Source organism: Gadus morhua, chromosome 7 (genome assembly GCF_902167405.1).
Source record: "Gadus morhua chromosome 7, gadMor3.0, whole genome shotgun sequence".
Taxonomy (NCBI): Eukaryota; Metazoa; Chordata; class Actinopteri; order Gadiformes; family Gadidae; genus Gadus; species Gadus morhua.
Window position 1 is genome coordinate 2,109,327 of NC_044054.1, and position 26,715 is coordinate 2,136,041.

The following is a 26,715-nucleotide window of genomic DNA, read 5'->3' on the forward strand; positions in this document are numbered from 1 at the left end:
ATGATGACATCCTGTGCCGCGTTCTCACCGAATGATACATGCCAACGCACGCACAACCACACTTACACACACAAACTCGCCAACTTAAACACGCACACAAACGCACGCACAAATGCATGCACAAATGCATACATTAATGCTCACACAAACGCATACATAGACGTTTGCACAAGCGCATGTAAGCGCACACACAAAAACACACACACAAAAACACACATATAAATGCATGCACAAACGCACGCACAAACACTCACAGAAACACACGCACAGAGACAATCATACACTCAGAAACACAAGGACAAGCACACACCTAAAGATCCCATGGCATGAAAATGTCCCTTTCTGAGGTTTTCTAACATTAATATGTGTTCCCCTAGCCTACCGATGCTCCCCCAGTAGCTAGAAGTTTCGTTGGGAGTAAAACGAGCACTAGGCATTCTAGTCCGCCTTTGAAGAAACGAAGCTCAGACGCGACGTCTTGGAATTTTCCCCGTATGTCGTCATAAGGGGAGATGCCACCTCCCCTTTCTCTGCCTTGCCAGCCCAGAGAATTTGGCCCGCCAATAGGTGCGTTTCCATCCCCCTCATTTTATGCGAACTTTGAAGTATCGAATCAGTAAACGGTGATGGAAACACCAAAATTTGCTTAAAAATCCTCTAATTCACAAAAAGGTTTATCCGCTCGCTTGAGGTGGTTTTTGAGAAATGCGAACGAGAGTAAATTCGCAAAATGTGAGATGGAAACACACTTTTCGAAACAGCTGTGACGTAGCGAACTTTGAACACACAGGACTGACAGTCTTTCCGATTTCCGCATAACGACCGGCCATAGCAACCCTGCCGACATCAACGTGTAACGTCATCACCCTATTCCGCTCCAACCACTTGATGGAAACGCACCTAATTCGAATAACTTTTTTGCAAACTTTCTAAAGATTTGCATCACCTTTTAGATGGAAACGCAGCTAGTGAGACAATGAGCTACGACCGTGCGAGCGCCACATGATTACACACACTGTAACGCAACTGTTGTACACTCCTTTGTTAGTTGAATAACCATTCTGCTGTTGGTGTTATGGCTCATAACACGGTTCTTTGACGTCTCTGGTATTTCCTCAACGAGACTGTAGTTGGGGTTATCTCAGCCATGGTTGAAAAGGAATTGGGGGAAAGGAACTTTGGCTTTGACTCCCTGAAGTACATGAACTGCGACATGGAGGAGAAAGAGATTCCCCAGTGTTATATATTCTATATTCTAGTGTTCTAAAATAGACAGGGCCAAAGGCTGTGTGCGCCTCACCATTGTGAAACATCCACTGTAAACAGAGCGCATGGCACCGTGGCTGCAAGCTGCTCAGGGCCACACCCCCACCCTCCTCCTTGACCCGCCTCTCTCCTCCTCATTCGCATTAAAGCTACAGACACCAAAACAGCGCATCTGGGGAAGCTCAATGTGCGACTGGCTCGGTGTGGCTGTAACTCTGCACCACGGCTGAATTTCGGAAACGTCTTCAAATATTTTGTTTGGGGCCCACTAATACCTATATTAAAGCATCCATAAAGTAGCATGCCACGGGACCTTTAAACACACACACAAACCCACGCACAAACCAACGCACAAACCCACGCACAAACCCACGCACAAAACCACGCACAAGCACACAAATAAAGGCGTTGTGGTCCACAGGAGCCCCAGTGAGTCCGGACCGGACCAGGAGCCAGTCTCTGAAGACAGAAGCCTCACCCTTTGGGTTCAGAGGTACAGGGGCCTCCTCCGTCACCTCCACCGCAAGAACACCTCCACCACCTCCACCTCCTCCGTCACCTCAACCGCAAGAACACCTCCATCACCTCCACCACCTCCGTCACCTCAATCCCGTCAACCCCTCCGTCACCTCCACCACCTCCACCTCCTCCGTCACCTCCACCGCAAGAACACCTCCATCAACACGTCACCTCCGTCACCTCCATCGCAAGAACACCTCCACCACCTCCACCTCCTCCGTCACCTCAACCGCAAGAAAACCTCCACCACCTCCTCCGTCACCTCAACCCCGTCAACCCCTCCGTCACCTCCACCTCCTCCGTCACCTCAACCACAAGAAAACCTCCATCACCTCCGTCACCTCAACCCCGTCAACACCTCCATCATCTCCACCTCCTCCGTCACCTCAACCGCAAGAACGCCTCCATCACCTCCACCACCTCCGTCACCTCAACCCCGTCAACCCCTCCGTCACCTCCACCTCCTCTGTCACCTCCGTCACTTCAACTCCGTTAACACCTCAGTCACCTCCACCACCTCCGTCACCTCCACCTCCTCCATCAACACGTCACCTCAACCCCGTCAACACCTCCGTCACCTCCATCACCACCAGCAATTTTACCTCAATCAGTACCGCCTCAATCATTACCTCCATCGGCAGCGTCACCTCCACCACCACCACCATCACACCACCACCACCACCATCACACCACCATCATCTCCATCAGTACCACCACCAACTCCATCAGTACGACTTCCATCATCACCACCATCACCTCCACCATCACCTCCATCATCACCTCCATCACCTCCACCATCACTTCCACCACCACCTCCATCACCTCCACCACCTCCACCATCACCTCCATCACCTCCACCATCACCTCCATCATCACCTCCACCACCTCCATCATCACCTCCACCACCTCCATCATCACCTCCACCACCTCCATCATCACCTCCATCACCTCCACCACCTCCATCACCTCCACCATCACCTCCACCATCACCTCCATCACCTCCACCATCACCTCCATCATCACCTCCACGACCTCCATCATCACCTCCACCACCTCCATCATCACCTCCACCACCTCCATCATCACCTCCATCACCTCCACCACCTCCATCACCTCAATCATCACCTCCATCACCTCCACCATCTCCTCCATCATCACCTCCACCACCTCCATCATCACCTCCATCACCTCCACCACCTCCATCACCTCAATCATCACCTCCATCACCTCCACCATCTCCTCCATCATCACCTCCACCACCTCCATCATCACCTCCACCACCTCCATCAACTCCATCATCTCCATCAGTACCACCACCACCACCACCTCCATCGGCTCCATCATCACCTCCACCACCTCCACCTTCACCTCCACCATCACCTCCATCATCACCTCCACCACCTCCATCATCACCTCCACCATCACCTTCATCATCAACTCCATCACCTCCATCACCTCCACCACCTCCATCACCTCAATCATCACCTCCATCACCTCCACCACCTTCACCATCACCTCCATCACCTTCACCACCACCACCACCTCCACCATCACCTCCATCACCTCCACCACCTCCACCATCACCTCCATCACCTCCACCACCTCCACCACCTCCACCATCACCTCCACCACCTTCACCATCACCTCCATCACCTTCACCACCACCACCACCTCCACCATCACCTCCATCACCTCCACCACCTCCACCACCTCCACCATCACCTCCATCACCTCCACCACCTCCACCACCTCCACCATCACCTCCACCACCTCCACCATCACCTCCATCACCTCCACCACCTCCACCACCTCCACCATCACCTCCATCACCTCCACCACCTCCATCACCTCCACCACCTCCACCACCTCCACCATCACCTCCATCACCTCCACCACCTCCACCTCCTCCATCACCTCCATCATCACCTCCACCAACCCCTTCCGTGCCTGGGTCCACTCGTAGACCACGACCCCCCACCCACCCAGACCCCTCATGAAGAGGACCAACGCCGTCACGCAACACACCTTCTGACCCGCTCTGAGTGTGTGTGTGTGTGTGTGTGCGTGGGTGTGTGTGTGTGTGTGTGTGTGTGTGTCTGTGTGTGTGTGTGTGTGGGTGTGTCGTTTTATTTTGTGCAGGTTTTAGTGTACTTTGGTTTGTTTCTCTGCGTTTGGAAAATGAAGGCAAGACACTGGATGTGTCCAATTATATACTACAAACCTCTCTCCCCCTATATATAGAGAGAGAGGTCTATATATATATCCCCCTCTATATATAGAGAGAGGGAGGGGGGAGGGACTCCCTGGTTAAGGTGGACTCCCTGGTTAACGTGGTCTCCCTGGTTAAGGTGGACTCCCTGGTTAAGGTGGTCTCCCTGGTTAAGGTGGTCTCCCTGGTTAAGGTGGACTCCCTGGTTAAGGTGGACTCCCTGGTTAAGGCGGTCTCCCTGGTTAAGGTGGACTCCCTGGTTAAGGTGGTCTCCCCCCCCCCCCCCCCCCCCCCCCCCTCCAGACCCGGGACGCCCCGCCCCCCTGAGCCGGGTCCGGTGGGTGAGCACGTCCAGCCTGCTGCAGAGCAAGAGGAGAGGTACGGGGCCGGGGGAGGATCCTGAAACACCTTGTAGCGGTTTGAAGTGGTTTGAGGTGGATTCAAGCGGTTTGAACTGGTTTGAATTGGTTTTAAGTGGTTTAACTGGTTTTAAGTGGTTTTAGGTGGTGGTTTGGTGGTTTTAGGTGGTGGTTTGGTTTTAACTTGTTTGAAGCGGTGTTAACCGATTTGAAGTGGTTTGAAGCGGTTTGAAGCGGTTTGAAGTGGTTTGAAGCGGTTTAAACTGGTGTGAATTGTCCGTCCCACCAATCAGGTTTGGGCTTTCACACCTTGGAGGGGTTGGTATGTCTGTGTGTGTTAATGTGTGTAACTGTGCATTCTCACTCTCCGCCCTCGCTCCATCCCACCTCACCACCACCTCACCCCCGCCCCCCCCCCCCTCCCCCTAACCACCAACTTCCTAAAAGCCTCTCTCTCCTCTCTCCTCTCCTCTCCTCCTCTCTCCTCTCCTCTCTCTCTCTCTCTCTCCCTCTCCCTCTCCCTCTCTCTCTCTCTCTCTCTCTCTCTCTCTCTCTCTCTCCTCTCCTCTTCTCCCCTCTCTCCTCTCCTCCTCTCCTCTCCTCTCCTCTCCTCTCCTCTCCTCTCCTCTCCTCTCCTCTCCTCTCCTCTCCTCCACTCTCCTCTCTCCTCCGTCACCTCCTCTAGGGTGGGCCAAGGCCTCCCTCTCGGTGGACGCCTCGGAGGAGCAGGAGGAGGAGTTCTCCAGCGGGGAGGAGCCTGTGACCTCCGACCCCGAGGACGAGGACGGGAAAAAGCAGGTGGGTCTGGGCTGCGCGGTTGGAACGCAGCCCCCTGAGGTTTGGAACGCAGCCCCCTTACGTTTGGAACGCAGCCCCTTTACGTTTGGACCGCAGCCCCCTTAGGATTGGAACGCAGCCCGTTTGTTAAATATCAGGTCTGGTTTCAGGAGTGTACTGAGGAAACCGATGCTAACCAACTCTAGATTTGACTGTAGCTATGACCCCAGCCACTAGAGGGTGCTAATATGAAGACGATAGGTAAAACTGTAGCTATAACCCCAGCCACTAGAGGGTGCTAATATGAAGACGATAGGTAAAACTGTAGCTATAACCCCAGCCCCTAGAGGGTGCTAATATGAAGACGATAGGTAAAACTGTAGCTATAACCCCAGCCACTAGAGGGTGCTAATATGAAGACGATGGGTAAAACTGTAGCTATAACAGCAGCCACTAGAGGGTGCTAATATGAAGACGATGGGTAAAACTGTAGCTATAACCCCAGCCCCTAGAGGGTGCTAATATGAAGACGATAGGTAAAACTGTACCTATAACCCCACTAGAGGGTGCTAATATGAAGACGATACGTATAACTAACCAACTACTTTTTAAATGCGAGTCTGCATCCTTTGTAGCCCGGCTCCGCCCGCCTAAGTACTTCCGCTCAATTTGAATTTCCCTTCAGTACTAGGTCTGGACCTGCTGTATGTAATTTGGTTTTCTGGTGCCGCCACAGCGGCCACCAATCAGCTAACAGAGGGCGTGTCTGAGAACAATGACGATAAAGTCGTACGCCACTTTGAGTTGTTGTTGTAGGTCGGTAGTTGATTTACAATGTGCAATTTTTCCCTGATAAATTAAATTCGACGAACAAAACCTGCAGCTGTCGTTGACGGACATTTTCGTGCAGACGCGCAAGGTGTTTGGTTTGTGTACAACCTGCGCGTGATTCCCGGCGCATGACATACGTCACAACCAAACGTTAGCGATTGGTTATGGCAGATCCAGAGTGGCACTGGGCAGATCCAATCATTTTAAACTTCAACTGACACCCGCCTTCAAGTGAGTTAACGTTTGTCAAATGATTAGGTCCAGACTCTCTGTACAAATGAAATGAAATGAAGTGAAGTACGAGAGTCTGGTAGAACCAGGCTTCATCCTTTGCACAATGACTTTCAGTTTCTCCTTCTGGCAAAAGGTTTTCAGTTCCAAGGTCTAAAACCAAGCGTTTAAAAACAGCTTTTAGCTGTGATCACGCTGATGAACAAGCTGTAGAAGCTGCCAACATTTCACAAAATATATCTGAAGCATATATTTTAATGTTTTATTTATTAATTTGTTGATTTTTTAAAAATTGTATCTGGTTTCTGCTATATATAAATGATGCTGGTTAGTTTTAAGTGTCCTAATTGGGATTAGCACTGGAGCACCGTGGTTGTGTTATCTATGTGACCGTCCCATTTGTGTTTGTGTGTATTTGATGTCTGCAACTGTGTTACGGAAGCTCAGTCTTAAACTGCAAAACAAGTTTACCTACGGGTACATATAAAGCAGCCTGAACCTATAACTGTAGCTAATAATGTAGCTTTAACGTAGCTTTAGCTAGATTTAACTAGCTTTAACGTAACCATGGATAATGTATCCATGGTTACGTTCAAGCTGCACTACGCGTGACACACACTCTGTGTAGCATCCCTTTAACCGCTGGATGATTGACACGCCCCCACAGAGCCCCGCGACGCACACGGTGACGACAGACTGTGAGAGGGCGGGCCCACAAGAGCTGTCCGTCAAGGCCGGAGACCTGGTTCAGCTAATCAGAGAAGGGGAGGCCGGACAATGGTACAATTATTGTTATTTATTTATTTAATATTATATTTATCAGCACATTATTATTATAATATCATTATAATTGTATTATCAAATTATAATAATTATTATGACTATATATTATATTTATGTGTGTTAGTATTATATAGGTTTTTAATTAATAATTGAATTTAAAGCTGCACTATTAAAGCTTCATTTTTGTCTTCTGTGATTCTAAAGGATTTTGAAGTTAGTCGTGTCTTGAGAGCATAACGTTAACGAGAGAGAGGGAGGGAGAGAGAGAGAGAGAGAGAGAGAGAGAGAGAGAGAGAGAGAGAGAGAGAGAGAGAGAGAGAGAGAGAGAGAGAGAGAGAGAGAGAGAGAGGGGGAGGGGGAGAGAGAGAGGGAGGGAGATAGGAGTTGGGGAGATAGGAGAGGGGGAGAGAGAGAGAGAGAGAGAGAGAGAGACTATAATGAGGTGTGCCTGTTGTAAATCCATACCTTGTGTATGGACTATACTCTGCATACATCATGTATATCCACACTAATGTATACTTTGTAGGTTTGTGAAGGACCTCCGCAGTGCGACGGAGGGGTGGGTGTCTTCAGCCATCCTCCAGGCCCTGCCCTCCCAGTCCCTCACCAGCTCAGGTCAGTCACTGGTTCTACTGGTTAAACCCCCCAGCACCCCCTCTCACACACTCATTGGGAGCTCACTGGGAGCTCACTGGGAGCCATCACATCATTACCGTGTTATTATTATACTAGTAATATGACTTCATACTCTGTAAGGGGTATGGTGGGAGGGTTACGGCGGATCCCATGAACCCCAGTCGGCCTGCGTTGAGCTGTGGACGGATCCTTACTAGTCTTACTGGTCAGACCACTCTGCTCCTGGGTGCTCTGGTGTTACATCACCGGGAGGAATGCTTCGCTGTCCCCCGGGGGCGTCAACGCCTCGCCCTAACCCTAACCCTAGCCCTAGCCCTAACCCTGGAAGGGGTTTAGGGGTCAGGTCTGCTTATTTATTACATTCATAGAATAATATTTATTAACACATTTAAATCTGTTTCTGCCATGCTTCCGCCGCTCTTATTTTGTAGCCTATCTTTTAACATGGTCTGGGTGTGTGCTTCCTGCTTCCTCCTCCAGATGGCAGTGTGTCGGGGAACCTCAGCACCTCCACCAGCTACAGCGAGAGCTACACCAGCTACTCCGACATCCGACCCTGAGGCTCAGAGCCTCCACCCTCCTCCTCCTCCTCCTCCTCCTCCTCCTCCTCCTCCCCAACCTCCTCCTCCTCTTCCTCCTCCCTCTCCTCCTCCCCCTCCTCCCCCTCCCCCCCCCCTCCCCCTTCCTCTTCCTCTTCCTCTTCCTCTTCCTCCTCCTCCTCCTCCTCCTCCTCCTCCTCCCCTCTCTCCTCTGCTCTCCCCCTCCTCCCCTCTCTCCTCCTCCTCCTCCCTCCTCCACCCTCCTCCTCCATGCTCCAGGCCCAAGGCTCTAGGCCCCAGGTCAGCCCCAGGCTCCAGGCTAGCTCGACCTAAGTTGGCTCCGTGCACCAGGCAACATGTTTTCCAGTGTTCTAGAATTAAAAAGATACATTGAATTCAAGGTAACACCATCCTAGAAACATCGTCATGGAAACACCATCATAGAAACAACATCCTGGAAACATCGTCATGGAAGCACCAGAAACACCATCATGGAAACATCGTCATGGAAACAGATGGAAACATCATCCTGGAAACAGCATCCTGGAAACATTGTCATGGAATCACCATCCTGGAACATCAGCATAGAAACACCATCCTTGAAACACCATCCTGGAAAATCAGCATGAAAACTCCATCCTGGAAACACCATCCTGGAACATCAGCATGAAAACATCATCCTGGAAATACCATCCTTGAAACATCGTCATGGAAACACCATCCTGAAACATCAGCATAGAAATACCATCCTTGAAACACCATCCTGGAAAATCAGCATGGAAACACCATCCTGGAAACACCATCCTGGAACATCAGCATGGAAACATCTTCCTGGAAACACCATCCTGGAAACACCATCCTGGAACATCAGCATGGAAACATCATCCTGGAAACACCAGCATTCAGTTCCTCCACCCATCCAGGCCCAAGATGGCCGCCAATGGAGGCCTGAGGTGAACAATGGTGGAGACAGTAGGGCAGAAGGGCAGACGGACAGACCAGAGGAACAAAGCGCTGTGTTGGAGTGTTTGCTCAGTGCCGTCCGCCCTCACACATGAGCCAGAGAACCGGTTCTGCTACACCTCACACACACCCACACACACCCACACCCACACCCACACCCACACACACACACACAGATAGACCCACACACAGATACAGATGTATACACAGCTAGAAACACACACACACACACACACACACACACACACACACACACACACACACACACACACACAAACAGACACACACATAAACAGATTGATACACACACACACACACACACACACACACACACACACACACACACACACACACACACACACACACACACACACACACACACACACACACACACACACACACACAGATAGACACCCACACACACAGATAAAAAGACACACACAGAGACACACAGGTACACACACAGGGACACTGACAGACACACACATAGAAACACACAGATAAACACACACACACACACACATACACACAAACACACACATACACACACACACACACACACACACACACACACACACACACACACACACACACACACACACACACACACACACACACACACACACACACACTCAATCAGACACATTCAGACACACACACACAATTTGTGCTTTTCCACCTGTGAGTGATGTGTGTTTTGACCTCTGGCTGTATCTGGGAGTTGTAGGGGCTTTCACATCAACGTGTGTACAGCAAAGAAAAAGAGTACCTTGCTATATTTAAACAAATTTTTCTAACGTCTGTTGCTGTTTTATTTAATGATGTGCAGGACTTGTGTTTCAAAATTAATTTTATAGGACATGTTTGCTGGTCGAAAAAGGAAACCACATATCAGCATCGAAACACCTCAGACCACAACTATCAGCATCGAAACGCCTCACACCGATCCATTTATCAACATTTTCATTTCGAGAAATGAAAGCAAACATTTTGAAAAATGAATCTTTTCCAAAAAAAACATTTTCCGATACATTATTTATATTTTTTTAACTGGAGACTGGTAAATCGTTCGTTATGCAGCACATTGCGGCAAACCCACTGTCTTTATTTTTCTTGTGACTATCGAGTATTGTGATGAGATCTCTCTCTCTCTCTCTCTCTCTCTCTCTCTCTCTCTCTCTCTCTCTCTCTCTCTCTCTCTCTCTCTCTCTCTCTCTCTCTCTCTCTCTCTCTCTCTCTCTCTCTCTCTCTCTCTCTCTATATATATATATATAAATATCTATTATAAAACGTTCATACATATCACTGTATATATTTGTGTACATATGTAATTCTGGATTGCATCTTAAACGAAAAGCAGCTTTAATAAATGAGATGTCTCCTCTTTAATTGGTTGGTCCATTTGTCTAATTAATGAATTGATTGAAAGAGAAATTACACATTAGCCATAACTTAACACAACTATACACAACTAAATTAATGCCATACAAAACAATTAATTGTTAACTACATTTAAAATAAATTATGTTAAAATAAATACATAAAAAGTAATGTTAATTTAATTTAATACAATTTAACAATTAAATTAAATTCAACCCGAAAGAGATGACTACACCCAAGAATGTGTTTCCCTCTTCCCTTTAATAGGTCATGCCTCTCCCCCGTTCAAGAGCTGTGGGTACACGTGTTCTCGCGATAGTTCTACGTACAGCTATGATTATCTTCCGGAGGGCGTTCTCGCGACAGTTCCAAGTTCAGCTGGGGTTATCTTCCGGAGGGTGTTCTCGCGATAGTTCTACGTTTGCCCGGGCGCCGTTCCAACCCGCAGCGCAGCCACTCGCCCTTCACTCTCCCTTCCCAGCTCCCCTCTTCTCCGATGCCTAAAGCATCCGGATAGTTCTCAGGCACATCCTTGATACATTTATCGTCGTTTCTGACGCACGGTGCCTCTCGATCTGCGGCTGCGCAGCGGGGAGGGCCTCCTCCTGGGAGTGTTGGAACGCAGCCCTTTGGCCGCAGCTGGAAGCGCACCAGATGTCGCTCTGCAGAAGAGCGCACACGTTTAACGCGTACACACCTCGTCTGCGATCGGAAGACATCCGTTGTCGTGGGTATCTATCAGGAACAGTAGACAGCCGGGACAAAAGGAAACACACGCACAAATACACGCACACTGCGGAGGACAGCCGATCCCACTGTGAGTATGCACCATCTTCCTGGTTGCTGTGTGTTTTGTGTGTTTGTGGTGCGCCATGGTTGTTGTGCCCTTGACACATCGGGTAGAACTTCGCCCAATCTCAAGATATCAATCTATCGTGATGATCGATCTGCAGTCGCCGGAGGTGAGGTGTGTTTCGCGGCTGTGGGAGGTCTGGTCGGACTGGTTGTGATCACCCGTACGGGAACCAACGTCTCACTGAACCAAAACAACAAGGCCTTATGATGTCTCAGAGGGCTACTGAATGTGTTGCATACTCAAAGACGCCCTAGTAAGGGTGCGTGTGTCTGTGTTACCAGCTATATGAGCAGTGTTGACAATGGCATTCTGGTTTCTGTGTTTCTCTGTGTGTGTCTAGTATGCATGAGTAACTTAACTTAAGACACTGACTACAATTTCAACAAATTCGTCCTTTTTTTTTATCAATCTATGCAGAACCAAATGTAAACAAACATTGTCATCATAATCAGTAATCAATACTCCCAACCCCTCCACACATATCTCTACAAGCGTGATTAAGAGGCCTGGTTGTTGCCTCGTCGTGTGACGGGGTTAACCGCGGTCAGTGCAAACATTCACTCACAATCTGAGGCGAGTTAAGTGGGTCTGCCACCCGAGCCTTTAAGACCAACTGCACACTGCTCGGAGCCTCGATTACTGACCGAGCAAACACTGAGAATCAAACAGGACAATCACACATGATTCGCCGTCAAACACACGGTACACAACCACGGCTCCGGCTGATTGGTTGGGTGGTGTTCCCCAGAGTGGAACTGTGCGTGTGTGTCGCTGGCACCACTTTCAACCAATCAGGGGTCTCATTTATAACCGTTGCGTACGCACAAAACGGGGCTGAAAGTTGCGTACGTGACTTTTCACGCCAAGGTTGTGATCTATAAAAAAACAACTTGACGGGAAAATGTGCGCAGCCCTAAGCAAACTCTGACCCATGCGTACGCATGGTTTGGAGGAAAAGGAGAATTGGCGACACAGACGGTGTGGTGGTGAACTGAAGTCAGACCGAAGAATTGCAGAGTGAGAAGAACGATTATGTTTTATCATCGCCCTTCATCAATTTAATTTCAACCCGTATCATGCGTTAAATCCTAATCAGAATCATTTAAGTCCACTGTGTTATTTCTCAGTTATAACTCCAGAAATATCTCCTTAGAATAGAAATAAAAATAAATTCTGATTTAAGACTTGCCCCAACTCTGAGCACCTTTAAAACAAGACTATATTTAATCCCGTCACTCCAAACTGTCCACTGACGGCGCGACTGCATGGAATAAAGCATCTGTCCAACATGTGTCAATAACATAATATTTTTATGTGACACTGTAAACACATGATCAAATGTCAATTAAATCCCAAGTGTGAAAAACCAAGCCACACTCATCACAATCGTTGTCCGTTACTCTTGATGCTTTTCATGACAAATCAGGCATTAAAAAGGGGTTATGTTCAAGAACATTTTACGTGGGTAATTACAAACTGATTATCCAAGGCGTTCTCGTCAGTCTTATTACCGTAACCCTATAAATACAGAGGTGAGTGCTGCACCATATGGCACTTCTGGCGGACCATGCAGGATTCGGAGGGAGAGGGTATTTAGGGACCATAACGATTTAGTGGTAGGCTACATAAAAATATGTAACTCTATGTCAGACCACTTCTTTTTTAATTCTGGGACTGTGCGCTCCGTGCTACTGACAGAGTTCACTGCTGCAGCAACATGTTGCCACTCACTTTGCTTTTTGTTGTTGGCGATTCCAATCCCGTGACCGCCGAACAAAACTACCTTTCGGGCCTCCATCTCACCCACAAGTGTCTCCACTTCAACCTCCGTGAAATTTCGCTTTTTTGATTTTCTCAGTACTTCTGCCATTGTTTCCAACAAGACATAATACCGGCATCTGAGTCTGTTTTATATGCAGATCGCATTCATGAGGTCATTTGCATTGACCATTTATGGTTAAAAAGGGGCGTGTAGAGGGCGGAACGTGAAGCTGATTCAGCTGCGCACAATTATAGTCAGTATGTGATTTATAAAGCAAAGATTGCGTACAGGTGTGCGTACGCAGTGTTTTATAAATCCGAATATTTTTTGGCGCACGCAAAACTTGGCTTCTGGGCGTACGCACATTTTTAGTAACGATCCCACGCACAGTTTTATAAATGAGACCCCAGATCTCATTTATAAATGAGATGTTTTATACTTCCGAAGCCATACATATTTGAATATAGTGTAACATAATGCCCCTCAGTGAGACTGTTTGGAGCGGTATTCTGAAGGCGCCGGTGACGTTGGACTCATGGCTGTGTGCCTTCCTGCTGGTCTGAATGTTGACTCTGTTTGGTTAGAAAGGCCTGGGCAGCTTAGAGTCAGAGGAGTCCATCACAGTCAGTGATGTCAAGAGCTCGGTCTGTCTCTCTCTCTCTCTCTGTCTCTGTCTGTGTGTCATTTATCACTGACTCATTAAGACACAGACACACACACGCTGTCTGTCTGTCTGTCTGTCTGTCTGTCTCTCTCTCTCTCTGTGCTCACTCCCGCGCCCCCCCCCCCCCCCCCCCCCCCCCCTCCCCCTCCCCCTCTCCTCTCCTCTGATAGGTCAACAGGGGTTCTCCGTTGACAGTTTGATGACACGCGTCAGAGTGTCTCGTTCCACTTCCTCCAGAGTCCAGCGTCTCTTAGAGAAACCCGATCGCCAGCCTCCCACACTGGTCAGAGTTCACCTGGACTCTGCACAGACGTTGATCACTTCGGTCACCGATTCGGTCTCTGTGCGGAAGACTGCTGCTGGATACTCACTCACTCACACACACACACACACAGAAACACTCCCTCACCCCTTCACACAGAGATACATTCTCTCTCTCTCTGAGGTGACATCGTGGTCCTGGGTTCGTTTGATGGATCACCCAGAGCCCTCCATCGGTTTAGTTCATTCAGGAATGCTGAACGAGCCCTTCAGGAGTTCAGCAGCATTTCATATCTGATGTAACTCCGATCAGGAGCTGCCGGCTTTCCCTTCGACCCCGGGACTTATTCAGGTCAGCTGTTGGTAAACGATAATACAACACAAATATTCCAGGAATGTTGGGTTAAGGGGGATATTCCCCATGCCTCGTTGGGGATAGTTCGGACTTAATCTTTGAGGTGAGAAGACATGGTTCATCTGCTGTGATGGTGGGAATGTACCATTTAAAATAGGGGTGCTTGGTGACATAAGGGTCTGCTTGGTGACATATGGGTCCATTCGGTGGCTTAAGGAGAGAGAGAGAGGTCGAGAGAGAGGTAGAGAGAGAGAGAGAGAGAGAGAGAGAGAGAGAGAGAGCGCATTCCCTGCTAGAGAAGCAGTCACAAGTTTTACATTTGCTGCTCCTGGCCACACCCACAATTTGAACACGCAATCACATGTAGCATGTATGGGAAAATTATGAATTCCACCAAATATCCCTGATTTACTTTTTATTCCTTTTTGTTTATTTTTCGCCCTCTGCTGGTCGCTTTGTGTAAGTACGTTTAGGTTCTCGTCCGATGACTTTGGATCTGATTGAGAGCGGTACATACTTCTTAGTGCGAGATGAATCTTGAAACAACGTCAGTGGGCATTTAAGTGTTTAGACAGGTTAATTGTGTGAATGTGGCTTTTTAGTAGTTGGACTGCCTCATATTATTTTGTGTATTTTCGTTAATTATTTCGTTCTTGTGTTTTTAAAAAAGTTAGCAAGTCACCTCTGACTGACTGACTGACTGTCTGTTTTGTAAGATGTCTTCATGCTGGGAAGGGAGTTAAACCATAATCAACAAAAAAATGTAGTAATACATGTATAGTGTGTGTGTGTGTGTGTGTGTGTGTGTGTGTGTGTGTGTGTGTGTGTGTGTGTGTGTGTGATAAAAACACTTTCCCCTGACAAACTGCCTTATTGTAAGTCTCTCTGGATCAAAGCGTCTGTGTAACGCCCTGAGTGTAGAGCTGTCGTCCCTAATGAATCACGAGCTAGGCTCCGTCTCCACAGCTAACGCCTCCTAGCTAACTCGTAGTGCTGGTCCGACTGGATTCCTGACTCCAGAGAGACGAGTTCCCCCTGGCATCTGGCGTCGGCCGAACAGACCCCCGATGCTCTGGGGGCCGACGGCGGTCTGGTCGGATTGATGCCATTCTGTGCTCAATAAATGCAAAAACCTGTTCAATAGATGCTAATAGATGCTAATAAGCATCTATTAGCATCTGTCAACCTGTGTTAAATAGATGCTAACCCAGCATGTCTTGTTTGTCTCCACAGGTTCCAGGACTAGCGTTCCAGGCCTAGCGCTCAAGGAATAACGCTAGCGCTCCAGGCTAGTGTTCCAAGACTAGCATTAGTGCTCCAGGCTAGTGTTCCAGGCCTAGCGTTCCAGGCTAGTGCTCCAGGCTAGCCTCCGCCATGCCGTTGTTTGGGAAGTCCCACAAGAGCCCGGTGGACATCGTGAGGACGCTGAAGGAGAACCTTGCCCTGCTGGTGAAGCAGGACAAGAAGTCCGACAAGGTGGGCTTTTCAAAATAAGAGTTCATTCTTTGAGAGAGAGAGAGAGAGAGAGAGAGAGAGAGAGAGAGAGAGAGAGAGAGAGAGAGAGAGAGAGAGAGAGAGAGAGAGAGAGAGAGAGAGAGAGAGAGAGAGAGAGAGAGAGAGAGAGAGAGAGAGAGAGAGAGAGAGAGAGAGAGAGAGAGAGAGAGAGAGAGAGAGGTCTCGGTCTCTTGTCGTTGTTGCATGCCGTAACAACGACATGTGGTGTGTTGTTGAGCGAGCGAGCTCTGACAGGTCCATGTGAAGGAGAACAGAGTCACACCTTGCTGTTAACACTCTGATATACAGACACACACACATTAAGTCCAGTGCCACCCCTCCACTCTTATCCAGTGGGAGTGTGATTGAAAGCCGCCCTGTGTTACCGTAGCAACAGTACAAGGTGCGAGGTCCAAACCATGTCCGGCTCGCGTGGGTCAGGGATGGACTGGGAGGGGCGTTTATGATGTTTTTATGGGATGGCAGGCATGGCCGGATCTCCAAGTGACGTGATAATCCTGGGGTCAAAATGCAAATGTTTTATTTGTCGGTTAAAGTTGTCTATGTTATTTATGGCTTGTTTTTATTTAATATAATTAAATGAATGTGTTAAGGTGTATTGGATGATTACTGCAGACTGCAAAGCTGACACAATATTTACTACTACTTACTTATATCAAATAACTACAATATTTGACATACCATTTTGATATATGCCACTTTTGAGACTTTCTTTGGAGTAACATGGCTGTTTACCTACATTCTGTCTATTTATTCATTATAAATAGCCCTTGTTTATATCAATAATAAATCTACAACCTTTAGGTACACAGCAATATTATTCTAGTCCGGCTGTAGCTTGGTCTGGGGAAGCTGCCGTCCTTTTCTTCAGCACAAGAGGCGTGATCAACGGGCCGAGTTCAACTGACTCTGAACGCGATTGGCTGCTTGCCGTCGCTTCCCCGTCGTCATTGTGTTAAACCAGCCAATAGCGCGCCAGGGGGAAACGCCAGCTTTGTGACTGCCTCCCGCAAAAACGTATCTGAAGCAGAAAGAAATGTATCGCTCTTCTCCAGACCGTTCTGCAGGGCGTAAGTATACACGAACATTAGAGCAGCTCCTTAAAGAAACGAGAAAAGCCTTAACCCCACTACAGCCTTTACTGAACCTAATGAGGTCATCGTAACGACGTCTTCCTCATCGTAACGTGGTAACGTAAAGTAACGACGTCATGGTAACGCAACAACGTCATGGTAACGCAACAACGTCATGGTAACGTAACGACGTCATGGTATTGCAAGTAACAACTGTTGTAGGGTAGTGCTATGCAAGCCGACAGCTCCCTCTGGTGGGCTGTGTGTGTATGGACCCGGGTGGCCAACATGTGTCAGTTCTGTTATGTGCCAGCCCGTTAGTACAAGAGACACAGCCCGACTCCGTGTGTTATTCTATACACCTTCGCTTGCAACAACAACGTGCGTACCGTAACAGTATCGTAACGACGTCATGGGAACGGAACAACGTCATCGTAGTGTAACAGCGTCATGGTAACTTAACAGCGTCATGGTAACGTAACGATGTCATGGTAACGTAACGACGTCATGGTAACGTAAAGTAAAAACGGCATGGTAATTTCACGTAACAACGTCATTCTAGTGTAACAACGTCAAGGTAACGTAACGATGTCATGGTAACGTAACGACGTCATGGTGACGTGACGATGTCAGGGTAACTTAACGTGACGACGTCATGGTAACGTGACGACGTCATGGTAACGTGACGACGTCATGGTAACGTGACGACGTCATGGTAACGCGACGACGTCAGGGTAACGCGACGACGTCAGGGTAACGCGACGACGTCATGGTAACGCGACAACGTCATGGTAACGTGACGACGTCATGGTAACGATGTCAGAGTAACGCGACGACGTCATGGTAACGTGACGACGTCATGGTAACGTGACGACGTCATGGTAACGTGACGACGTCATGGTAACGATGTCAGAGTAACGTGACGACGTCATGGTAACGTGACGACGTCATGGTAACGTGACGACGTCATGGTAACGCGACGACGTCAGAGTAACGCGACGACGTCATGGTAACGTGACAACGTCATGGTAACGTGACGACGTCATGGTAACGATGTCAGAGTAACGTGACGACGTCATGGTAACGTGACGACGTCGTGGTAACGTGACGACGTCGTGGTAACGTAACAACGTCATGGTAACGATGTCAGAGTAACGTGACGACGTCATAGTAACGTAACGACGTCCCCCCCCCCAGGCGTCGGAGGAGGTGTCCAAGTGCCTGGTGTCCATGAAGGAGATCCTCTACGGCAGCGGGGAGAAGGAGCCGCACACGGAGACGGTGGCGCTGCTGGCCCAGGAGCTGTACAACAGTGGGCTGCTGCTGGCGCTGGTGGAGCACCTGGCGGTGGTGGACTTTGAGGTGAGGGGTCCCTTGGGGTCTAGTGGTCCACCTCCTGGGGGGGTCTCTGCTGGACCAGGAGCTGTGTGTGTGTTAACCGTGTGTGTCAGTGGCGGCTGGTGGTTTTTAAAGTGAGGGAGGAAGGACTGCGCGCTTGGTTGCCATTGGCCTGCTTGCACTGTTGGTGTATGGTGGCATAAGAATGTGAGACTCAAGTTGTTTCAGGATGTATTGGTGAACTACAAAATAGCAGGGAGGGAGTTATGTGAACAAAATGTATACAAAGCCACCAGTGGCATCACTGTAATTTGAGAAGGAAAGGATGCAAAGCATATTAGCCAAATCAGGCCTACTATTGATTTGTAAAAGTAAATCAAAAAATCTGGGCCTATCATTGGGCCTATTTTTGCCCTCACTGACTGAAGTTCTTTAGCTATGTTTATTTTCAGTTACAATTGCTTGTAATGCTACCAGTAAGTCATGCGTACCTAGCAAACCATGTAGCACTCACAACACTGACGTTGCCATTACTTCTGGTGACCTTGATATTGGGAAGTGGTCTACCTCTTTCTTTGGTCGCTAACTTAGCACTGAATGAATGGAATGCTTTTTGTAATAAGACGTTAACAATGTCCTCCGTTTCCAATGTTTCCATTGTGCATTTAGGATCTCGCTATCGCAGATTTCACTTGCTCTGCGTCTCTCAGACTGAGAACCGCGGCAATGCAGACCGGGTTTGCTATCGACAGCGCTGCCAGATTGGGCAGATTTCCCGCCCAATGATGATCTTTCCAGCCTAACGTGGTTAAAAGTAGCCCAATTGGGTGGGAAATCGAACCAATCTGGCAACACTGCTCAACATCCAGGGATCCTGCTTATTGGTTCATAGCGCAGACGGATAGATTTTTGCGCGAATCAGACCCCTTAGGGTCCCACCCACTCAGAGGAGGATTTTCCTCCTCTCTCCCATTGAAACCCATGTTATCCACCGGCCGCCAGTACTTTCGGGAAAATGAATGGGAGTGAACGGTGGCAAAGGGAGGACGTTCCTCCCTGAAGTAATTGTCAATAGGCGATAGGGGGTGCTAATATCCCTTTACCCAGGGAAACGAACATTATATATTCAAAGGCAATAAAGTAGTCATATTTAAGGGCATTAATTCATTACAATAGTCTGGGCAATCTACATTTTTTATTCTCAACAATGCTAGGGAGGATCTTCCTCCCTCTCCTCAATGGAGAAGCCTCCACTGGTGTGTGTGTGTGTTAACCGTGTGTGTGTGTGTTCATCAGGGTAAGAAGGACGTGTGTCAGATCTTCAACAACGTCCTGCGGCGTCAGATCGGGACCCGGAGCCCCACGGTGGAGTACCTCTGCTCCCACCAGGGGGTGCTGTTCCTCCTGCTCAAAGGGTCAGCGCCTGCCTCTCTCTCTCTCTCTCTCTCTGTCTCTCCCTCTCCCTCTCCCTCTCCGTCTCTCTCCTCCCTTCTCTCTCTTTCCTCTCTTCTCTATCTCTCCTCTCTCTGTCTCTCTCTCCCTCTGTCTTTCTCTGTCTCAGTGTCTCTCTCTCTCCCCCCCCAGCTATGAGACCCCCCCCGTGGCCCTGAACTGTGGCATCATGCTGAGGGAGTGTATCCGCCACGAGCCGCTGGCCAAGGTGCTGCTCTACTCGGACCACTTCCCCCGCTTCTTCACCTACGTGGAGATGAGCACCTTCGACATCGCCTCCGATGCCTTCGCCACCTTCAAGGTAAGGCCACAATCTGCTAGCTCCGCCTATTATCTGCTAGCTCCGCCCACTCTCTGCTCCTAGCTCCGCCCACTCTCTGCTCCTAGCTCCGCCCACTCTCTGCTCCTATTTCCGCCCACTCTCTGCTCCTAGCTCCGCCTGCTCTCTGCTCCTAGCTCTGCCTGCTCTCTTCGCCTGCTCCTAGCTCCGCCCCCTCCCTGCTCCTAGCTCCGCCCCCTCCCTGCTCCTAGCTCCGCCCCCTCCCTGCTCCTAGCTCCGCCCCCATGGTTCCCTGCATTAGTGTGAACTATATTCTGACGTCGTTCTTCTTCGGTTCTCCTCAGGATCTTCTGACGCGACACAAAGTCCTGGTTGCCGAATACCTGGAACAGAACTATGACGCAGTGAGACTCACTCACTCACTCACTCACTCAGTCACCCACTAACTCACTCACTCACTGACCAATACACAGTGAGACTCAGTCAGTCACCCAGTCACTCAGTCACTCACCAATACACAGTGAGACTCACTCACTCACTGACTCACAGTGAGACTCACTCACTCACTCCCCCAGTCGCTCACTCATTAATACACATTGAGACTCACTCACTCACTCCCCCAGTCACTCACTCATTAATACACATTGAGACTCACTCACTCACTCCCCCAGTCACTCACTCATTAATACACAGTGAGACTCACTTACTCACTCACTCACTCATTAATAAACAGTGAGACTCACTTACTCACTCACTCACTCACTCATTAATACACAGTGAGACTCAGTCACTCACTCACCTCTACGTCTCCTCTTCCCCCTCAGGTCTTCACAGAATATGAGAAGCTGCTTCACTCTGAGAACTACGTCACCAAGAGGCAGTCTCTGAAGGTCAGTCCTCCACCTGGAACCTTCCACGGTTCCGTCGTTGGGGCCTCAGTTGGCTGTCGGTGACGTAGCCGGGTGTAGTTAGACGGTGACTGGGCCCGATGAGGTGCAGTTGAACCTGGTTAAGGTGCAGTTGAACCTGGTGAAGGTGCAGTTGAACCTGGTGAAGGTGCAGTTGAACCTGGTGAAGGTGCAGTTGAACCTGGTGAAGGTGCAGTTGAACCTGGTGAAGGTGCAGTTGAACCTGGTTAAGGTGCAGTTGATCCTGAATGGGGTGCAGTTGATCCCGGTCAAGGTGCAGTTGATCCTAATGAGGTTGTTTCGTGTTGCTCTTCCCTCCCAAGCTACTGGGTGAGCTGCTGCTGGACCGACACAACTTCACGGTGATGACCCGCTACATCAGCAAACCGGAGAACCTCAAGCTGATGATGAACCTGCTCCGGGACAAGAGCCCCAACATCCAGTTTGAGGCCTTCCACGTCTTTAAGGTGCGTACCTTCAGAGGGACTATGTTTACCTTCAGGGTTTGGCAGACGGCGTACCTTGTGTTGTGTTGTCTAGGGTTGTGTTGTTGGGTTGTGTTGTTGTATAGGGTTGTGTTGTTGTGTAGTGTTATGTTGGGGTTTACGTTTACATTCAGAGCGTTTAGCAGACGTTTTCTCCCAAAGAGCCTTACAATAGGTTTGTTGTTAACCTAGTGTTGTGGTGGGTTTTATCATGTTGTCTAGGCTTATGTTCTTGTGTTGTGCTGGGTTGTGTTCTTGTGTTGTGTAGGGGTTGTGTGGTTGTGTAGGGTGATGTGTGGTTGTGTTCTTGTGATGTTGTGTAGGGTTGTGGTGTTGTGTTGGGTTGTGTTGTTGGGTCGTGATCTTGTGTAGGGTCTTGTTGTTGTGTAGGATGTTGTGTTAGGTTGTGTTGTTATGTAGGGTTGTGTTGTGGTGTTGTGTTGGGTTGTCATGTTGTGTAGGGTTGTGGTGTTGTGTTGGTGTGGTGTTGGGTTGTGGTGTTGTGTTGGGTTGTGATGTTGTGTTGTTGTGTAGGGTTGTGTTCTTGTGTTGCGTTGGGTTGTGATTTGTGTTGTTGTGTTGGGTTATGTGGTGTTTGGGTGTGTTGTGTTGTATTGTGTTTTGTTGGGTTATGTGTTTTTGTGTTTTGTTATGGTGTTGTGGTGTTGAGTCGTGTTGTTGCATTGTACTGGGTTATGTGTTTTTGTGTTGGGATGTGTAGGGTTGTGTTGTTGTGTTGTGTTGGGTTATGTGGTGTTGTGTTGTAGCGTTGGTGTTGTGTTGGATTTTGTTATTGTATTTAGGGCTGCAACTAACGATTATTTTAATAATCGATTAATCTGTCGATTATTTTTTCAATGAATCGGATAAAAAAAACATTTGTCATTGCTGCATCTTTATTCAAAAACTGAACATTACTTCAAATTCACAGTGCAGACTGAAGTGTAAAAACACTAGGTTACTGCGCCAACGTCCCGGAACTATTAAAAGTAATATTAAATGATAAAAACATTAAAAAAACATAACTGGGACAACACAAAAAAAACATTGTGTGTGTGTGTGTGTGTGTGTGTGTGTGTGTGTGTGTGTGTGTGTGTGTGTGTGTGTGTGTGTGTGTGTGTGTGTGTGTGTGTGTGTGTGTGTGTGTGTGTGTGTGTGTGTGTGTGTGTGTGTGTGTGTGTGTGTGTATATGTATGTATGTATGTGTGTATATATATATATATGTATATGTGTATATATATATATATATATATATATATATATATATATATATATATATGTGTGTATATAGTATAAAAGGGGTGTCCATGGTCAACCGATAAGATCTTTAACCGCTAAATACTAACGGTTAAAAATAAATTAAATCATCTTCATTTCTCTCAGATGTCGGGAGATTGTTAATTTTTATGGATCTTGATACCATTTTCGAGACTCCTTGAAATATAACTTGTATTATTGTTTTAATTGCTGATAAGATGATCATAGTTCAAGATAGGACGTTAAACTGGTCATAATTCCATCTTTACTATCTATTTTATATTGCTGGGAAAACAAGATTTTTTATGTTGCATCTGAACACATCAATCGTCAATCACTGAGCCGACCTGAACACATCACATTTGACACTGTTTGCGTTTATTTTTTTTAAGCTAACGAGCTCTATATCCTGCTGATTTTAACATGGATTAAAAAACTGCATTACTATTTTTAACTGACGGGACTTTCTACACCGTCCGGTTGTGTGATTACTACCGCTGCTTTGAATGACTTGATGCACGCAGTGCCGACTCCAAGCCCGTCTGCACAACGTCTGCAGCAGCAGCAGCTGACAGAGTTTTTGGTTGGACTAGACGGATACTGAGTTGAAGGAGTTTTTTTAACCCAAAGACAGTGAAGCTACAACACTTTTATAAAGGCCTACAGTCCAGTGTTAAGATATGACCAAAATACAAGCTGTGGTCGCTCACACTAAAGCTCGCTGTGGGCATGAACCGTGAACCAACCTGTCGGAGGCTGGCTCTAACCGCGCCCACGAGAGAAGTATTAATCGCGCGACTCAACGAATCGATGACCAAATTCGTTGCCAACGCTTTTAGTTATCGATTTTATCGAACTACTACAACTGCAATGAATATCATGCTACTTGGGTTTGAGTTCATTGAGTTGTTGCACTTAATGTTGGGCCACTGTTTTTCAGTTTTGTGGCATCATTGAATGATGAAGTATGTGCCGTTTGCACTGATAAAAATACCAACCATTCATGTGTCTTATTGGGCATGGAAAACGAAATGAATGTATGTTGGTTCAATTAACATACCGTACATAGGTTACGATCTTGGAAGATTTTTTAGGTAGTGGCCATCCCCAAAATGCACCAGAATACAGGAATCGTATCTACCAAATTCAAAATTGTGTAACTTCTCTCAGCTCACGTTTAGTTGAAGTGTGCAGTGATGTGGCCCTCTGATGGTTATGATGAAAAATGTGGCCCTCTTTATCATGAAAGTTGCCCATCCCTGTGTTAGCATATGTAGGGTTGTGTTGTTATGTTGGGTTGTGTTTTACGTTCACATTCAGGGTGTTCATCAGACGCTTTTACCCAGAGAGACTAACATTAAGTCCATTGGTCAGGAGAAACAACAATATATCTCTGTGGGTACAGTAAGGATGTTCATAGAACCAAGGGCCAAGCACTGACTATCACTAGGTTAACCCATTCCCCGTAGACAAGAAGAGGGGCAGGAAGAGGAGGAGGAGGGGGAGGTTGAAGAGGACAGAGGGTGAGAGAGGAGGTGGAGGAGGCATAAGGAGGTGATGGTGCGAGCGTGACTCTGAGCTGTGTCTGTTCTCCGGCCAGGTGTTTGTGGCCAACCCCAACAAGACGCAGCCCATCGTGGACATCCTGCTGAAGAACCAGACCAAGCTGATCGAGTTCCTCGGCCACTTTCAGAAGGAGCGCAGCGACGACGAGCAGTTCAACGACGAGAAGACCTACCTGGTCAAACAGATCCGCGACCTCAAGAAGCCAGCCTCGTAGCCCTCTCCTCGCCCTCCTCCTCCTCCTCCCTCTCGTTCTCTTCCTCCTCCCTACTCCTCATCTTCCTCCCTTTCCGCCATCTCCTCCTCCCTCTCCTCCTCCTCCCCCCCCCCCCCCCCCATCACCTGCACAGTAACTTTTAACTTCAATGACGCCATCGACTCACTCGCGTTATTCACCTAGCCGTTCTAATCATAGAGAAGACAAAAACAGCTGTATCGTTCCTTCAGTGGTTCTTTTTAAAAAGGTTTGCAGAAGACGTAGTTCTCAATCGTTGGTTTCGTTTTTTTCTGTGACTCCTTTTCGTGACATTGTTTTAGGGTTAGCACGATAGCATGTAGTGCCAGAACTCACGCTGAGAGCTGATTGGCCCACTCACAGAACCAATGGTCAACACAGGTGGTCAGAGACTGACACTAATCCAGACCCCAGAAAGAGTTTCAAGATTCCGAACTTTTTTTTGAGATCGTGTTTAAGATCGGTTCTCTAACTGAAAATATAAAACTTTGTTTGATTAACTAGTGTTCAATTTTTTTTCTTTGAGAGGATTTCTGTCTTCAGAGCACAACCGATGACATTAAAAGTAACGTTTGACCTGTTTCCGCTTAATGTAGCGGAGCTAGCTAAGCAGAAACTAGCTTAGCAGCGACATCCGAGACCCAGTGGAAAACGGCCGCTTGTGTATTTCTTCCTGCCATTTCTCTTTCCGTACTGTAATGACTTCCTGTCATTGTTTATATTTCGTATCATTCGGTCGCATTTGGTCAAAGTCCCTCTTGACTCATTAACCCGACCAAACAGTAGAGAAGGGTGCCTTTTTGGTTTTATACTTTTTCGTGTCCGATTGCTCGATGATTTAATCTCACGACGCGCTTGTTTAGATGAAGTGGTGAACATCGTCACTCCTTATATGGAGTTGTTCGGACGTTTTGTAAAACTGCTTGTTTTTGTTTGTGGGGAGGGGGGGGGCAAGTGTTCTGTCGCTGGTAGCCCGCGGTAGCTAGGTGTTCTCCTTCTGTTTGACGGCACAATGTGTTCTTTGAAGAGCGGTTCTTTGAAGAGCGGTTCTTTGAAGAGCAGTTCTTTGAAGATCGGTACTTTAAAGAGTGTTTCTTTGAAGGTCGCTTCTATAAAGATTGGCTCTTTGAAGATTGGTTCTTTAAAGAACAGTTCTTTACTTTACAGACACGCCCCCCACACAGCCCCGTCAGCGGGGGTGGGAGGGGCCTAACCACGCCCTCTTTGGTGGTGGGTTCTCAAGTTGTGTTAAATACAAACACCGCCTGTGTAAATTAAAGACCAGGACTTTACGACTACAAAACGTACAATAAACTGCAAATTTCAAATGTTGTCTTTTTATTCTGGGGCTATTGAACACCTTTTAATAACTGGGGCATGGATAAACAGGGGTTAGACAGTACAGAGACAGGTCATTAAGGAGCAGGTAGGGGTTAGACAGTACAGAGAGGTCATTAAGGAGCAGGTAGGGGTTAGACAGTACAGAGACAGGTCATTAAGGAGCAGGTAGGGGTTAGACAGTACAGAGACAGGTCATTAAGGAGCAGGTAGGGGTTAGACAGTACAGAGACAGGTCATTAAGGAGCAGATAGGGGTTAGACAGTACAGAGACAGGTCATTAAGGAGCAGGTAGGGGTTACAGTACAGAGACAGGTCATTAAGGAGCAGGTAGGGGTTAGACAGTACAGAGACAGGTCATTGAGGAGCAGGTAGGGGTTAGACAGTAGAGACAGGTCATTGAGGAGCAGGCTGGGGTTAGAGAGTACAGAGACGGGTCATTGGGGAGCAGGTAGGTTACTAAGTACTGCACTTCTTTGTACTGCACTTGTTAATTTTTATGTCTCTTCTCTCTCTCTTCCTTCTTTAATGCTTTATATCATTTTCTATCCTTATTAATGTAATGTATGTGTTGACCTGCCAAGGGACCACAGATGAAAATTAGCTATTTTGCTAACTTTGGCACATTTAGATTTTTTTGTGTAAACTAAAAATGTCAATTGACAAGTGCATTGTCCCTTCTAAATAAACAAAAAAACAGACAGTACAGACATGTCATTAACGAGCAGGTAGGGGCCCAAAAATTCGGAATGTTTTTTGTTGATTGTATTTGTATTTTTTGCATTTCAATAAAACGTAAAAAAGAAAAAAAGATAAGTATAAAACTCCTCTGGGGAAACTGAACCGGACGTCCCGTTCACTCCACCTCTCCGGACCCGGG

General features: G+C 47.7%; 2 protein-coding genes across 4 annotated transcripts in view; both read left to right on the top strand.

Annotated features, from left to right (window-relative positions):
- LOC115547803 (guanine nucleotide exchange factor DBS) overlaps positions 1-8,246 on the top strand; it is a 70,190-nt gene extending 61,944 nt beyond the window's left edge. For 2 of the 3 annotated variants that reach the window (XM_030362255.1, XM_030362256.1), the window contains exons 28-32: positions 1,688-1,759; positions 5,039-5,151; positions 6,860-6,972; positions 7,502-7,590; positions 8,092-8,246. In XM_030362255.1, the coding sequence (XP_030218115.1) occupies positions 1,688-1,759; positions 5,039-5,151; positions 6,860-6,972; positions 7,502-7,590; positions 8,092-8,171 (467 nt within the window). In that variant the 3' untranslated portion in view covers positions 8,172-8,246. The remainder of the gene's footprint in view (positions 1-1,687; positions 1,760-5,038; positions 5,152-6,859; positions 6,973-7,501; positions 7,591-8,091) is intronic. The other variant, XM_030362257.1, reaches the window with a different exon arrangement.
- Positions 8,247-11,099: 2,853 nt separating this feature from the next.
- cab39l (calcium binding protein 39-like) lies at positions 11,100-25,825 on the top strand. Its single transcript, XM_030361596.1, has 9 exons — positions 11,100-11,310; positions 15,625-15,867; positions 18,177-18,341; positions 19,614-19,732; positions 19,902-20,070; positions 20,394-20,453; positions 20,874-20,939; positions 21,281-21,424; positions 24,300-25,825. The coding sequence occupies exons 2-9, from the start codon at positions 15,766-15,768 to the stop codon at positions 24,477-24,479; spliced, it is 1,005 nt and encodes a 334-aa protein (XP_030217456.1). The 5' UTR covers positions 11,100-11,310; positions 15,625-15,765; the 3' UTR covers positions 24,480-25,825.
- The last annotated feature ends 890 nt before the right edge of the window (positions 25,826-26,715 follow it).